Source organism: Microchirus variegatus, assembly GCF_963457635.1.
Source record: "Microchirus variegatus genome assembly, chromosome: 4".
In the NCBI taxonomy this organism is placed as follows: Eukaryota; Metazoa; Chordata; class Actinopteri; order Pleuronectiformes; family Soleidae; genus Microchirus; species Microchirus variegatus.
The window spans coordinates 20,801,399-20,817,586 of NC_139805.1; the positions used below are offsets into that span (position 1 = coordinate 20,801,399).

General features: G+C 42.5%; 2 protein-coding genes across 2 annotated transcripts in view; one reads left to right on the forward strand and one right to left on the reverse strand.

Moving 5' to 3' along the window:
- Positions 1-2,497, reverse strand: part of fgf22 (fibroblast growth factor 22) — a gene marked incomplete at both ends in the record, with an annotated part of 29,033 nt that extends 26,536 nt beyond the window's left edge. Inside the window, one exon of the mRNA XM_083888685.1 lies at positions 2,119-2,497. Within this exon, the coding sequence (XP_083744811.1) occupies positions 2,119-2,497 (379 nt within the window). The remainder of the gene's footprint in view (positions 1-2,118) is intronic.
- A 10,781-nt stretch (positions 2,498-13,278) lies between these two features.
- polrmt (polymerase (RNA) mitochondrial (DNA directed)) overlaps positions 13,279-16,188 on the forward strand; it is a gene marked incomplete at its 5' end in the record, with an annotated part of 39,143 nt that continues 36,233 nt past the window's right edge. The window contains 2 exons of the mRNA XM_083888226.1: positions 13,279-13,758; positions 14,260-14,393. Coding sequence (XP_083744352.1) covers positions 13,279-13,758; positions 14,260-14,393 — 614 coding nt within the window. The remainder of the gene's footprint in view (positions 13,759-14,259; positions 14,394-16,188) is intronic.

Sequence of the window (16,188 nt, forward strand, 5' to 3'; positions counted from 1 at the left end):
GGGTGGAGGTGGAAGGCCAAGGCCGGGGTGTAGCAGGCAGAGCTGTTGGGGTAATATAGCTGTGTCGACAAGAGTGTAAGGGCAACACAGAGGACAGAGGAGGGGGCAGCGTTCAGGCTGTCGACGTAATGTGTTTATGTATCCATGTTTAAATTGACATTATATATTTTACAGCGCACGCAAAAAAAAAAACGTTGTTTCAAATATTTATAGAAGTTTAAAAAAAAAAGGAAATCTCTTGGGTTCTTTCTTGGGTCTGATGTTGCAGTCAAGTATCACTGCCACCGCTTGTTTCATTAAATATGTACAACTTCCTGTATGTCCTGTCACTTAAGCATTGCCACCGTGTCGGTGTCGTGTTATCGTCTGGGAATGCGATAGACATAACAGAAGCCTCGCAAAGGAATAGAGCAAGAGACTCGCGATTTAAATTGGATCGGTCTCGATTTAAAGGGGCGACCACAGACCTATCGACAAGATCCGTTTTTTGTTAAATTTGAGGAAAAGCTCACTGGTTTTGGCAGCACGTTTATACCTCAGGGCGCTGGTGCACAGCCTTACTCTGTGTGAAAGGATTGTTCTTCCCACCAAAGGAAATGAGAGGATGATGGCTGAAGTGTATGAGGACATTATAATTAAGGGGACTGCACTTTTTTTTCCGAGAGAGCAACTGAAACCACCTAAGCGTACAGTAAATGGCATGAATGTGACAAGAAAAAGCACAAGACAGCACTTTTGCTCCCACCCAAAGATCATGAACACACTTAAAGCCGTGTCATGTTTCCAATTTGCTACCCGTCTTCCTGCTCGTCTGTCAAACTAAGCAAGTCATATTTTATTCGAGTAGCGTTGTCTTGACACATTCACAAACTCATCTCAACTTCTTCAAATTCTTACCTGTGTGTGTGTGTGTGTGTGTGTGTGTGTGTGTGTGTGTGTGTGTGTGTGTGTGTGTGTGTGGTTTTATCAGATACTAATCCTGACAGGTTAAATGTCATTCAGTCCGCAGCCTGGAGCTCGCTGAGACTGTGGCCATCAGACTGATTGGGCCGTCAGCTGAACTCAACAGCTGCCTCTGCCCACAGTAGCTGTAGCGGAAAAATGTGACTCACCCACTCGTAAAAAAAAAAAAAAAAATGAATGACCAAACACATAAATATTACCGTCAAAGGCATAAATGTCTCTAAGGGCTTCCCAGTCAGTCAGACATGGAGTGACTAATGGAGAGGGATCATGGACCGGAGTCGGTTCCTCTGACCAGGTCAAGAATCTAAAAGGGACCCATTGATGGACACACCCAAGAGGCTTAGAACCTATGTCAATCTGAATCTGTTGTGCTTTTCATGAAAACACATGAAAGCAGTGGCGCACTTTAGAAAAATGTTGTCCTGTCTGAGCAGGTGCATGATGTGGGGGCGCAAAAAAAAGGGGGGCCCTGCAGTAAAAATCTGACGAGGGATTTACAGCTGTGTGTACGATTGTCATACGAAGTGAGCCCAAATACTAAAACAGGTTTTAGTTACTATCCATGCACACACACACACACACATGCACATGTAGCCTACACACAGTATAATACGCTCACTCTAAATTTAAATGTATCCTCAAAACTTCCCGTTTCAATATTTACAGCTCATAAAGCTGAGAACACATCGCATAAATCTGTGTTTGCATTTGTTGGAAGACTGGGTTTCCCGTTCACACACCTGCTACTTACAATTGATGCGACTCCATCACAGTTTTGACAAGTTAATCCTCAGGAAAACTCAAGCTTTTTTTTCTTTCCCAGCACCAGATTGCAATGCCAACTGATGCTCAATGTCTTTCCTCAAGTCAGCTTTTCTTGTAAACTCAGTGCCAAGTGTCCCATGAGGAGCCTAAATCCACACTGGTGTATTCCCCGTCTTACCTAGCAACGCGTCACCCGTGCTCTAAACACAACACAAATAGCTCAGCAGTGATACAACCTCAGGATATCCCTATGAACTTTAAAATGCGCCGTAAAAGTGAACAGATAAGAAGAAAGCACGGCCATAACAGTAAAAGTGAGCACGTCACAGAGTGTCTATCTGACTTGTGACACACATGAATTGTACTCTGGCTGTGCCAGCTACTTACTGTCGACGTAGTTTTTCCGCCGAGTGCCATCCACCTTGCCTGTTTTGTCAATGCACAGAAAAAACTTGTTGGCAGAGTAAAGCCTCCGTAGTCGGACGTCGCCTTCTAGGTGATTGTAACTGCGAGTGTGCCTCTCCAATGTCCACGAACAGTTGGTGCCACTGGCGAGCACCTGAAGGGGTTCATGCCCTACCCCAGGAGGACAGGCCCCTGTGGCAGTGCCAGCGGTGACCAGGAGCACAGTGAAGCATGCCAGGCACAGGGAAGCTGCACTGGGCAGGGGGAGAAGTTGCCTGGCGGAGGCTGCTGCAGCAGCGGCGGCGGTGCCAAGGGCAGGTTCAGGACAGAGGTGATCCACGGACGGTGTCCATCTGCACATGGTGGGTCAGACTCCCAAGGTGCACCTTGTGCAAGCTGCAGGCATGCTGATGATCAGGAGATGTCCCCGTGGAAGGGATGACAGGAGGGTGGGAGTCCTGGAGAGAGAAGGGAGGGAAATGGTGCTCGCAAGGGGATCCTCTGGATGTCAGCAGTGACCGGCGTCCGCTGAGTCGCTGAGAGCAGGCCCGTCTACAGCAACACGCTGGTTACTCCGAGTGTCATCTTCAGTCCCGTTTGTCAGTTTGTCCACTTCTTTCATAAAGTGATCTGATTGTATGGATCCACCTTTAAAAGTTCTTATTTAATCCCACTCTGAGTTCTCTTCTTTTTCCCGGTCCACAGATAAAAGTCCTAGGATGTGTGAGGATGCAATGTTTTAGTGTGTGTGTGTGTGTGTGTGTGTGTGTGTGTGTGTGTGTGTGTGTGTGTGGATGGAGAGTGTGTAAGTGTGCACCTTGCAAGCTGTGCTCTTACCAGCTGGATAGTAATAAGGTGCCTGTCTGAGCTGCTGGCCCACGCCTGGGAGGGAGTTGAATGAGGTTTGGTGACTGACTCTATCAGTGTGTGTGTGTTGTGTGTGTGTGTGTGTGTGTGTGTGTGTGTGAGGATGACACTATAAGTAAGAGAGAGAGAGAGTATGGGGAGAGATAGAGTGAGTGTGTGTTTGCGACAGAGAGAGAGAGAGAGGCAGTGAGTGTGTGTGTATGTGTCAGAGTGAGTGGCAGTCAGCGAGTGTGTGTGTGTGTGCGTGCGTGTGTGTGTGTGTGTCAGCTAGCACGGGGCAGTGAAGCAGTAAGCTAATGGCCTCTCGCTCTTCTGTGTGCAGTCAGTCAGTCAGCCAGCCCTCTCTTCTGTGGAGGCACCGGCTGAGCTGTCCTGCATTTTATCCTGGGCAGGGCCGGCATCAAGGGGGTTGAAAGAAGAGGGTTGGGGGGGTGGAGAGGGAGGTGGGGTGGGGTGGGGCTACCTTCACTCATTCATAACCGTTTCAAACAAACGAGAGAGAGAGAGAGAGAGAGAGCGAGAGCCTGCAACAAACACTCTTTTCCCCGTCTGTGCTCGCTCAGGAAAGTTTATTCTGTGAGTAACTTTCTCACCTGAGGGTTTTATTGCCCTCATTTCATGGCCACAGACACCTGGAAAGACTTTCATCTACCCCCTCCTCAATCCCACGACCTCTGTTGTGTCCCACCTTGATGTGAAGACTGAAGCATTTCGTAGCTCCATTACTGTCCATGTCCAGTGACCCCCCCCCCCCCCCCCCAAGCTAGGAAACCACTTTTGACACCTTCACTTCTCTTTTCCTCTCTCTGTCCACATGGGGCAAATTAAGGAAGCCATTCCCTTTTCTTTTCTTTTTTTTCTTTTTTTTATGGCCGCTGGTTTGAATTATGGAGCAGTCAGAAACACAGAGCAGGTTGCAGGAGTGTTGGTGGAGTAAGTGCAGATGAAGTCTGAGAGGCTCTCTCTCTGATCACGTGAGTCAATATATCATTGAAAGGCCCTCTCTGATCTTTGTCATTTCATTTTGGCAGAACAGGACAGAAATGAAAAGCACCTTTTTTTTGCAACTTCACACACACTTGTCTGCTTTTTACAAGCTGTGTAATGAACCCGATTAGAGCGAGGCATGTTTTTAAACGCAGCCCAAGCAGTCGAGTTATTGGTGGTGATGTTTTTTCCGTATCATTCCTGAATGCACAAGGACGTTTTGGACATTTTTAGGAAATATACTTATTTGTTTTGCTACCGTCTTGCTTCTGCTATGTAGTTATTCCATTTTTAACAGAAAATGGCTGGTTGGTGATTACATTTGAACATAACATTTTGCCGTATTTTATTGTCTAGTGTTAGGTGGTGGGGTCACTTTGGTTCACTTTGACTAAGAACCTGAACCCCCTTGAAACAGCTGTATAAAACAGACAATTTCTCTACAAATTATGCAAAAAAAGGCATAATTTATAGCAGATATTTTAAGAGACAACTCCAATGGTGTCGCTGCTTATCCCTTATAAAGTTAACTACCTGTTATCAATGAGATCGGACGATATCACAGCTGTGGATTTGCTTGCAGACGGCAAATGTGCAGGAACTTCTGTACAGAATTCTGTACTTCAAGAGGAATAGAGCAATAATTCACTTGCTCACTTTATTGTTTTTGGTTGAAGAAAATAAAGACATAAATGTTGCGTGCTATATGTCACTGATCAAGAAATGGACCCAATTTGCAATTGCAACAGACATTTCCATTATTGAAAAATCATAGTTTATCTTCATGCGAAACTCTTCCTTCCAGCTTTTAATTTGAAAAGGTTTAAGAATATCAATTTGGATCAATTCTAAAGTGAAACTGCTCTGTTTCTTTACCACTTTGAGGCCAGAGTCATTCGCACGTTCAGAGAGGGTAACGTTCACTTCACACTCTTTGTGATGCTGCCTCGAGACAATTGCTGTCCCCAGCCTCTATTTAAACCTTAAGCCCAATTTATACTCCTGCGTAAAGTGCTCTGCGTAGCTACGCAGAGTCCTCTGCGTCGACGCAGAACCTGTCGAAGAGCCTCTGCGTCGTCTCCGGGTGCACGGAATATTTTTTAAGTGTCCGTCACTCCGTCAAGGGACTACGGAGACGGCAAGAGCTGCGATTGGTCCTCAGGACAGGCCGAGCTAAGCTGCTCTGTGCCGGCTCTCAGTGCGCTCCGGGCGTCCTGACAGAGGCGGAGCTGATCCCCGCCGATAACGCCGCTGCCGAACTATAAATACGTCATATCTTAACACACACAGCACATGTTTAGACTCTAAATGGCCAATTTCTCGCCTCAAATTATCTTAAAACTGCGTTCCGTCACACAGAAAAGTGAGAAACGGCCACTTTTTCAACAACAACAGTCTTTCTCTCTCTTTCTTTCTCGGACGCCATTGCTCACTGTAGCCAGAAGCACAACAACCTTGCGCAGCGACCCCTACTGATCGGGCGGGAAATTGCAGCGAGTGTCCGTCACCACGACGCAGAAGTATAAATGCTCGAGGCGTCTCCGTGGTGACGCAGACGGATAACGCATACGCAGTCGGAGAAGTATAATGTGGCCTTTAGCCACACACACACACACACACACACACACACGATCTATGTGAGAGAGACCAGTTAGCTTTAACCCTTCATTTCCCCTGACCATTCCTGTCTACCTGTCAGTATATTGTGGCTCCTCATTAAAGCAAATTTCAGCGTTGATGTTCAGACACCCTTCAGAAAAATCATAGTCCTGGATTAAACCACACTGCTGTGTATTTCAGTTTTTTTTTTAACTCTTTCTCTCTCCTGTCTCTGTCCTTCAGAGTCCAACAGAAAAAGGGGGAAAAAAATACAGTACGTTTGAGCTGCTGTGTCACATTGTGATTGTGGTACGTGGCTCAGTATGTGATGCATATACTTTTTATCTCTCCAATGGCACCGGAAATATAGGAAATAGTAATTATTTACAAATAGGAATAGATCAGCCTTCAGTGGATCTGCATCATCATTTTGGAAATCTTTGGAGGTTTTCCAGTATGATATCAATAATATTTGGAGCAGAGTTGCCAGCGCTTTTCACTGTAGTTCATCAAAATGATTTTGTGTTCATTTTATTTGATATCAATATATTTCTTCCCAGAGGATACAGTAAAAAAAAAGTGTGTTCCTTTAAAGGTGCCATATGTAAGAATGTGGCCAAAAACAGTTACTACATTCAAATTCAAAATACCGAGGACTTTTAGGTTTCGTTTCCTGATGTAACTGAAACCCGTGGTTGCTCGGCAGCTGAGATTCTACTGACTGCAATTGGTAGACGACGGTAGGTGGCGCCACATGCCAAAACAGGATTTCAAAACATAAACATGATTTGCAGTCTTCAAAATTTTTTTTTTAATGCAAATATTTTGGCTGTACTGTTGTTGTTGGTGAGTTCAGTTTGTTATATTAACATTATTCCTGAGTCTCTGTGACATATTAGGAGGATTTTATGGACAGTTGCTTTAGATTTATTACATAATGCACCTTTAATGTATCCTTTAACAGTATAAATTTACATTTACTTTTTTTTTACTTGTTTCGATTTCTCTTCTCCAAAACAAAAAGGAAACACGAACGCAAAAAAAACAGAATAAAGACAGGAAGAAACAGAAAGACAGAGAGAGAGTATACAAATCACAGGAAGCTCCAGTTGTCCTTCCTATAGTGAAATTCCATGTAATTAAAATCATACAATCACATCAATGTGCTGTCAAAGTCCTCACAACTCCCAGTTTGCCCCCCGAGGTCAACAGCAAAGCTCGGGCCTCATGTGAACATCAGATGTGGCAGCAGATTACTTTGTGGTGTGTCGGAAGTAAAATGTTTAGGCTCTGAGCTCAGACACCACAAGCATAATGTATTTCTTTGTTGAACTCCTTAATACGCAGTGCCGTGCTGTTTTACAGTGTGCGTCTTTGATGTTGAAAAATACAGTCATTTCGATTGTTTCACGTTCATTACACAACACTGGGCATTTTGATACGCGTCCAGTTAAAAAAAAATGGCGCATGGCGCTTGTCCGTCTCAGGTGCTATTTTGTATGTGTGCAGCGGCCCCACTGCACACACTGTCACTTCTACACCGGGTTGAGCTTGTGTTTGTGTGGGTGTGTCCTGAGCTCAGAACACCACTCTGTGATCCAGGCACCCAAGGAGGATGTTCTCAAGTGGAGGAACCTAATCTTTCCCAGCAGGGATCCAAGCGGCTCTGTAAGTGTATGAATAGAGATAATATCTCTATAATGAGGCCTGTTTTGTACCATCAAAGTCCTCAAAAGGGTCTGAAACCTGACCTCCCTCCTCGCACTGACAATCCCTCAGTAATAGCTCCCTATTATTAATTGTTTTGCCTGGCTGCTAAGTCCACGTCTCTTTCTTTCTTCCCCTCGCACTCCTGTAGTTGTGTTTTAGCGGCTCACCCTTGACCTACTGCTTTTACGTGCGCTGACATTCTGCCAACTCAGCGCTGGAGGGGTATTTGTTTCCAGATACATGACAACTTATTTGCCTTGACTGTAGGTGCAAAGCGTGGCCACATGTGGGAATGATCACATTATTTTTATTCACAGGTAAATGATTTAATAATTCGAGCAATTATGCAATTTCTGCTGCTACGTGTTGTTGGTTCAGACCCAACACAGGTGTGTTGCCTGACACCTCTGAGTCGTCGTGCGGTGGTTGGCTGACAAACATCCGGGACGTGGTTAAAGGAAGTGACCAGACTGAATGACACGGCCCTTTGCATATCCTGCTTTGTTAAGGACTGTCTATTGTGAGTGGCTATACGACAACTGGGTCATGCACTTGTATCTGATGCTGTGAAGAGCGCGGAGAGATGCGGGGATTCGATTGCCTGGTTAGTGTAATGTTTAATGGAAAAATGTAAGAGATTTATCATTCTCTGCCCCGTGCTAATCTGATCTATCAGATGCAGCAAGAAGGCAAGGATGGGAAAAACAAACAAACACTTTTGAAACTCTTTGCTGTTGCTGCTGCTACAACAACGCCGTCTGAACTTTGAGGACGATGCGGCGTCATTTAAGTCTGAAGTGTACAAAATCACCGCAAATTGTTCAATTAAGATTAAGTACTCGATAGAGCGCAGAGCGTGACACATCTCTTGCCATTTTTTCAGACTTTACGGTAAATGAAACCATCACAAGATGCATTTGCTGGGAAACCCAAGTCTGAGCGGTGTGAGTCACTGCAGTCCAGTTAAGTCCTGTGCATGGAATCCTTTCCCATCCATCTGTAATGGACAGTGATGGACATAAAATGCGGGATCTGATGATGATGATATTTTATAACTTAGCATTTGTTGTTGTGCTCTGGAAGTTTACAGTAGACATAACAAGTCCATAATCAATGATTAATAATCAAAACATATTTTATAGTGTTTTCCTCTTTCTTACTTCTTAACCCTGTAAGACTATCGCTCAAATTCAAAACACCATCACTAACGCTGGGTGATTTTTACCCGAGATAATAAATACACCCAATAAAAAGTACTTGTCATCAAAATATATAAAAACATGACAATACACATACATATACATATAAAAATGCTCCAAAATTACTGGAAAATTAGGAATTTGGGAACAAAAAAATTCTGAAAAGAAGAATAATGAAGATGAAAACTTTTCAAGGTTTTCATGAAAATCACATACATTTATTTGCTTGGGTGAAAACCACCTGGCAATGGTGTTCTAGGGTTAAATGTAAATGTTTTCTGTCTTTGCCGCATACAACAAATAAATCATTATAAATCAATCAGTGGACAAAGCAAGACATTTCAGAACATCATTATTTCGACAAACACCGATTTGCATTTTCTGAGTAACTAATCGATGAATCAAGAAAATAATCGACAGATTAATCAATTATGAAAACAATTAATATTAAATTAAATTTAATTAATATTGCTTGGTTTGCAATTGTAATGTGGTTACATGTCTCGTGTGCCCAAAATTGTGATGTGTTTAATAGGGTTTTCCAAATCTAGCTGCAAATGTGACTTTTGGACCTCCGCCAGGAGCTATATGTTATATATATGTTAACATAGCTTGAAAAGTCACAGATGGATTTGGATGAAATTTTAAGGAAATGTCCGCAATGGGACCAGGAACACATGATTAAATTTTGGGCGTGATCCGAAGACGCTATCACTATTTTTATCGCTATTTTGTGGGGGCGCTGAGCTGCCTTGGCAGAGGTCTGCGCTCTCCGAGTGCTTCTAGTTTGTTGTTTGAGATGTGCTAAGTTCCCTTTTTCCCCACACAGGTCAGATCACACACACACACACACACACACACACACACACACACACACACACACACACACACACACACACACACACACACACACACACAGGTTTGCACAGCTATTCTTCATAGGATATCTCAGCCCTAAATTTAACCAGAAATGTCGTTCTGCCTTACAAGGAAAAGGTTTTGGTCTCCATGTGGACTACTGGTCCTGACAAGTCAGTGTTAAAGGTGCCATATGTAAGAATGTGGCCAAAAACAGTTACTACATTCAAATTCAAAATACCGAGGTCTTCTAGGTTTCGTTTTCTGACGTAACTGGCAACCCGTGGTTGCTCGGCAGCTGCGACTCTACTGACTGTAATGATTGGTAGACGGCGGTAGGTGGCGCCACATGCCAAAACATGATTTCAAAACATAAACGTGACATGCGGTCTGCAAAAAAAATTTTTTAATGCAAATATTTTGGCTGTACTGTTGTTGTTGGTGAGTTCAGTTTGTTATATGAACATTATTCCTGAGTCTCTGTGACATATTAGGAGGATTTTATGGCCAGTTGCTTGAGATTTATTACATAATGCACACACACACACACACACACCAAAGGCATTTGCCAACACCAGCATCTCACAGACAAGAATCTCCATCAAGTTCCCTTGACCAGGTGAAGCAACTTTCAAAAACAGCCCTCTCTCTCTCCAACTGTTAAACAAATAGGCAGCCCCTACAAAGGTGTGCAAAAGAATCCACATGATCAAAGTGTATGAGAATGGCAGCCTTGTCCTTGCCTAGCCATTATCAGGCCCCATGAATGCCTGTCTTCTCCTCTTTTGTCGGTCGGGGCATTGACAGTCACTCACCCGGCAATGACTGTCACACCAGTGCAAAGAGCCAGCCGCCGACAGGGGCCAACCACATCAAACGAGGCTGTCAAGGGGCCCTGCTTGTGAACCGTGGCAACAAACACCTCCTGATCCTCACCTACAGCTCAGCAGCAGACACCCACCGCTGTGCTCTCAGCCTCTGCCTCCACTGAGAAAAGATGTACTAGCCTGGACCTCATTTCCCTCTGCAACCCCCCCCCCCACCCCCCTCGCCTTCTCTCTCTCTGTCAAGTAGCGCTTGTGTTAACCTCCAGCATGCCGAGACACAAAGAGTGTTTTAGAATGCTCTGTGGATGCATGACAAGGCGAGGCTGACACTGCCGGGGGTCAGAAAGTAACCTGGATGTGAATGAGATCAGTTTGGTTTTACTAACAATTTGGAGTCGAGTCACACTTGATGTAAACTGCATGCTAGTTGAACTTCAAAAGTCACCTGGGAAAAGAAAACAATCTTTTTTTTTTTTCACAGGCTGGAACAAGTGCTTCGGTCAAGACATGAGGAGAGCAGGTTGCAGGTGTATACAACCAGCATCGTATTACATTACACGTGTAACCTCCTATGCACAGCTATTCCCTTCAGTTAGTGAGCATTTTTAATAAGCTAAATAACATACACACCCCTCTCTCAAGGTGGCTGACACTGTAGAATTCAAATAAACAACATTTACATCAACAATTATGTAGTTTGGATAAGATAAGACAGTCCTTTATTAGTGGGGGAAATAAGAAAACAAATGCTTAGTTGTCCAATATTCATAACTATTAATGAAATAATATAGTTGACCATGTGTTTATGTTAATGATATGATCACAGATATTTATGGTATATGGGAAACAGACATTATAAGACATTCATTTACATTCTGGCTCCCTGTTTTACCTCGAGTTCTACTTGCTGTAGAACTGTGCTGAGACCGCCTCCTGTAGGACAGACCGAATTTACTCGCAGTTTCAAACTGCTGTGTGTGTGTGTGTGTGTGTGTATAATATATATTATATATATATAAATATATATATATATATCAGAATTATTACTCTATATTACGCGTATATATACATATATTATTTGTATAAAATGTAAGTGTTTACCACTCTAGATGGTACCTTAGTGTGCGGCGTTTTTTATACATTTGGCCACAAGGGGGTGCGATTGCCCATCCGTGCGTGGTATTAATGACCTGAATGACTGAGAACCTTCATATACATATTTACACAGCCTTAAATGTCCTTTTCGCACTTGTTTCGACTTTATTTCGTCTATTTCCCCCATGCATTTGTATTTTACCACCATCTGTTCTCTTAAAAGTGTAGTTTTCAGTGAAAAAAGGAGAGGAAACCTACCTCACTCTATTTATCTGCGATCGTCTACACACGCCTTGAAGTTTTGAACAGCGATTAGTCAGGTCTGAGTTAAGATGGCTGCCCACTGCTGAGAAGTAACGCGGTTATAACATGTCAACATGTCCCTTCTCAGAATATGTGCCGTCACCAAATGTCTCCGTCGTCGAAGTGTGTTTGAAAAGTGCGGCGTTCGGCTGTCTTTTACGGAACACTGTCAGCTGTGTGCGCCGGTGAGACACGGAGCAGTCAGACCAATATCAGGTGAGCTGAAGGAGACTCTCTGTGTTTTTAGCTGCACCACAAGTCAAGTTTATGCCGAGGACACTTTTTTTTGTAAGATGCCAACACGTTCATGATTTAACCATGGAATAGTTCATGTCGCCCTGGTGCCGCTTATGGATAAAAACACCACATGTTAAAGTGCTCTATAGAGTGGTGGAATACGAGGAAGTGTCCTACTGGCTGCCATTCATATATGGCCTCTAAAGTAAAATATACATTAAAAAAAATGTATGTATTGTTTCTAAAGGAGTGTATTTATATTGGAGAAAAGTGATGCAGTGTCCTATAATGCCCTTGCTACTTTGCTTCCTATGCCCTTACAACCAAAGAGGGTGCTATTGTGAAGTTATGTCCCTACATGACAGTGTCCCACTGTTATGTCCTTAGATAAAATTATATTCAGTGCTGTATATCTATGTATATATCTGTGATAGAAGGTGATGCTGTGCTGTAATAGGTGCCCTTATGGGATAAAGCCATGCTTTTGTACAGCTGATGCCTTTTTGATCTATAACTCATTGAATCCCCCTTTTATGCCATTCCCAGTGACAGGGTTCCTACGCAGCATGAACAAGTATGGAATTTAAGTTGAGTAATTTCCAGGTCTGGATAAGTATGGAAAAGGGGGGAAGAAAGTATAGAAAAATGGTTGTGTTGTTTCCAAACTATTATCTCACTTTCTAAAATTAAATAAATTAATATACATAAATCAAAACAAGTCACTAACGCAACATTGTCTACCCGTAGATGATATGAAACCAATCAAGAGTTACCATGGTTACCGCTATATACCGTTGCAATTCTCATTTATTTTTTATTTTCCATACGTGTCGTCAAGCCAGCCACCTATTGTTGTTACTGTGCTGCATTGTAAGGGAGCTGCATTGTATACTGTTGTTTTGTTTTTACAGAGACACCTCTCCAGCTTCAGAGAAGAAATGCTTCATTTGTTTTCCCAAAGAAAGACGAAGCGAAGAAACGTGTCCAGGAACAGTCTCAGCTACTTGACAGTATGTTATTGTTGTCAGCAGGCTCTATGCTTAACACATTTTTGCCTGTACATAATATGTACTACATTTTTGTGTGTTGTGCTTTCTGAATTTGACTGAATGAAAGATTGACAAGTAATTTTGTGTACTCACATGAGATGTCTTTTTGTCTCAAACTCAGTGCTTGAAGCCAGAATCCAGCAACTCCAAACTGACATTTTAGACGTCCAACATGCTGAAGTTCACTTCACTGAAAGAGTGGTTTTATCGGGCAGGCATTCCAAAGCCTCAAATCAGGACAAAACGGACGTATCCAAATCAGGATCTAAAGGAGCAAAACCTCAGATGGAAAAAATAACTTGGGAGAAAAAACCCAAACTTAATCAACAGCAGCATCTCCAGAAGAAAGTTCCAGGTACTGTTAAGGAGAAACCAGCACCAAAATCTGAAAGTAGTAAAAGCATCTCCAAGATGCTCCCCGGTACAACACATAAAATAATAACCACAACAGCTAAAAAGACAACACCTCTCACACAGACAAGCAGAAAAGAAAAGAAAGAAAAGAAAAAGAAATTATCAGATCAAATTCGTGATGCAGTAGCTGCCCCTGTTATAAAAGGAAAGAAAAATCAGCGTCTCAGAGAAGTGGCTCAAATCCAGATTGATTGTGATGCTGATAGCAAGGCCGCGGAGCTGGAGAGGACCCTTCTTCAACAAGTCGATCAGTGGACCTCTTCCGGTGTACCGGAGCTCCCGCAGGACGGGGACGGAGGATCAAATACATTTCGGGACATTCAGCAGAACGTCCGCTCCTACCTGGAGGCTTGTGAGTTCACAGGGAACATTGACAGAGCACACCGTTTCCTGCTAAACCAGCACAGACTGAGGGCCCGGCGGAAACTTCTGAACACGGATGTTTACAACATCATGATGAGGATGTGGGCCAAGAAGGTGAGACTGAGCGGTCGGCTTTTGATGCTTTGAGACAGAAGTTAATGTATTTTTATCTCAAATATTAAAGGCCAAAGGTTGCATTCGGTATATTTCTTAGAATTTTGCACACCCACCAAAAATAAGTGATAGTGAATTTGTCCATCCTTATTATACATCAGTAGTGAACGCACACAAGCTGGGCACAGGATCATTGTGCAACATTTATCTGTGCCCGGGGAGCAATGGGGTAACCTTCCGGTTACAAACCCAATAAGGCTCGACGTGGCAGACAAAACATTGTTGTAGCTAGGGTAGCTGGGGCTTAGCTTTCACTGTATTATAAACCTATAAAAAAACATTTCTTAAAAATTACTGTTGCAAACACAACTCAAATGGGGAAGTACAAGTATTCATAATCTAAGTTTAAGGTCACAACAGAGTTTGGCTAGTTTTTCTGCAATTAATGTTTCTGGCTTCATGAAAAGTTTGCTGGATTAAACATTAGTCTTTCTGTTTTAGGGCTTTTTGAATCAGATCGGACGCATGTTTATTCTGTTAGAAGAGGCCGGTCTGAAGCCAAACGCGAGATCTTACTCTACCGCACTGGAGTGCATGGGCCGCAGCCCCGACTGTACCCCGAAAGTCATCACTAGGTATGAGCACACATTGCGCACGACTCACAAACGAGGATCACAAAGAGCTGTGTTTGTGATGTCACGCATTTAACATATACACGTGTATTCAGTATCAGTTCACAGACTCACCAGCAGGTGTCATGCTATCACAACGAGTGTTTTTTTCCTCCTCAACAGCCTTTGAGTCTGCACTGTATTAGTGACTGATCTATGACCATGCCTGTGATGTTGTCAGGGATGTAAATATTAGGATGAGGTTTTCTACATTTATTCACAATTTTCAAAACGAACTACAAAATACAAAATAACATAACTACAGCATCTCAGGCTTTTAAGCAGACCACAATGGGACTTCAGAAATCAACTCAACATCATTGTAGCTAGTGTAACTGGGGCTTAGCTCTCACTGTATCATAAAAACAATATTTTCACAGCATCCCTAAAAACTATAGACAGGCTATAAAGTTTTAATTACAAATTGACTCTTGAATAAGTGAGTAATCTGACCATGTGAACATGACCAGTAGAAGCTTTTATTATATTTCTTTAATTCGGCCTTCCTTGTTTTGTAGATTTATGTACAATTGTGTATATTGTTTTTTTTCTCTTCCTAAATTAGGTCACAGTTTTTGTAATAATACATGAATATATATGAAAACCACATCACCTCACATTTCACTTTTGAATGAACTAGTCCTCTATTGTCAGCGCTAAACCATCTTACTCTTCCATATCTCATGTATTTGTATAACGGCTACCAGTAATTCTGGTAGCATCTTATTTCTTGTTCCATGGCAACCCAGCATGACATGAGTGTGTCTTAATGTTTTTGTTGATTTTGGAAACCTCACTATTATTCATTATCATTCATTTTACAAGCTCTCTTGTAACTTGTATTGATTGTGACAGCATGCTGACACAATGCTAATGAGACTGGCCGCATAATTATTATTGTTTTTAACAAACAGCAAAGTGTGTCTCTTTTTTTTTGCTTTGACAACTTTTTTTTCCTCCTCCTTGCCCAATTCTGTCTCTGGATTAACCGGGTCATCCCTACAAATCACTATTAACTGTTATTCATTGCACTGTTTTTCACTGACTGTGATAGCCCCAGCTCGCAGATTTATCACATGGCATTTAGCACACCTAATAATCCTGTAGGGCACAGCTGACTGCCTCAGTTAGTGCACACTTTGTGCTTGTTTGATGGCAGCCAATACAATCAGTTGGCCCGCTTCCCAGACAGTGGCAGAGCTCATACTGAATTCTCATTGTTGGTACAGAATGATTTAAAGTGGCTGCTGAACAAACGAAATGAGCCACATAATCTATATCTCAATTCAGGAGATGGCTTAGACGCTCTTATTCACTTCCATTGGGAAAAATACCACAGCGATACCATCAAAAATACTATATATAGATCAAAAATAGACTGTGCTAAATATATAAAGTACAAATAAAAATTAACTTGTGGCTCAAGTGGATAGTGAGTATGAGTTTCAAAGTTTCATTTTGATTTATGAATTATTTATTCAGTCCTCCAACTTTTAGGGACTGGGGAAAATTGCCTGTGTTAGCAACTGTCTGTTTAAAAAATACTTTTGTCTGTTTTAGAATTTAGTTTTGAGATCAAAAAGAGAAAGGAAAGAGATGGAGAAAATATATTATAATAATAATACAACATACTAGCTCCTTCCTCTCTTCTCAGTCTCTGTCACACACTCACACTCACACTCACACTCACACACACACATGAACACACTGACCTATGCGCACTTATCCCTTTAAGTTTCCCCCTTTGTGAGCGCTGTGT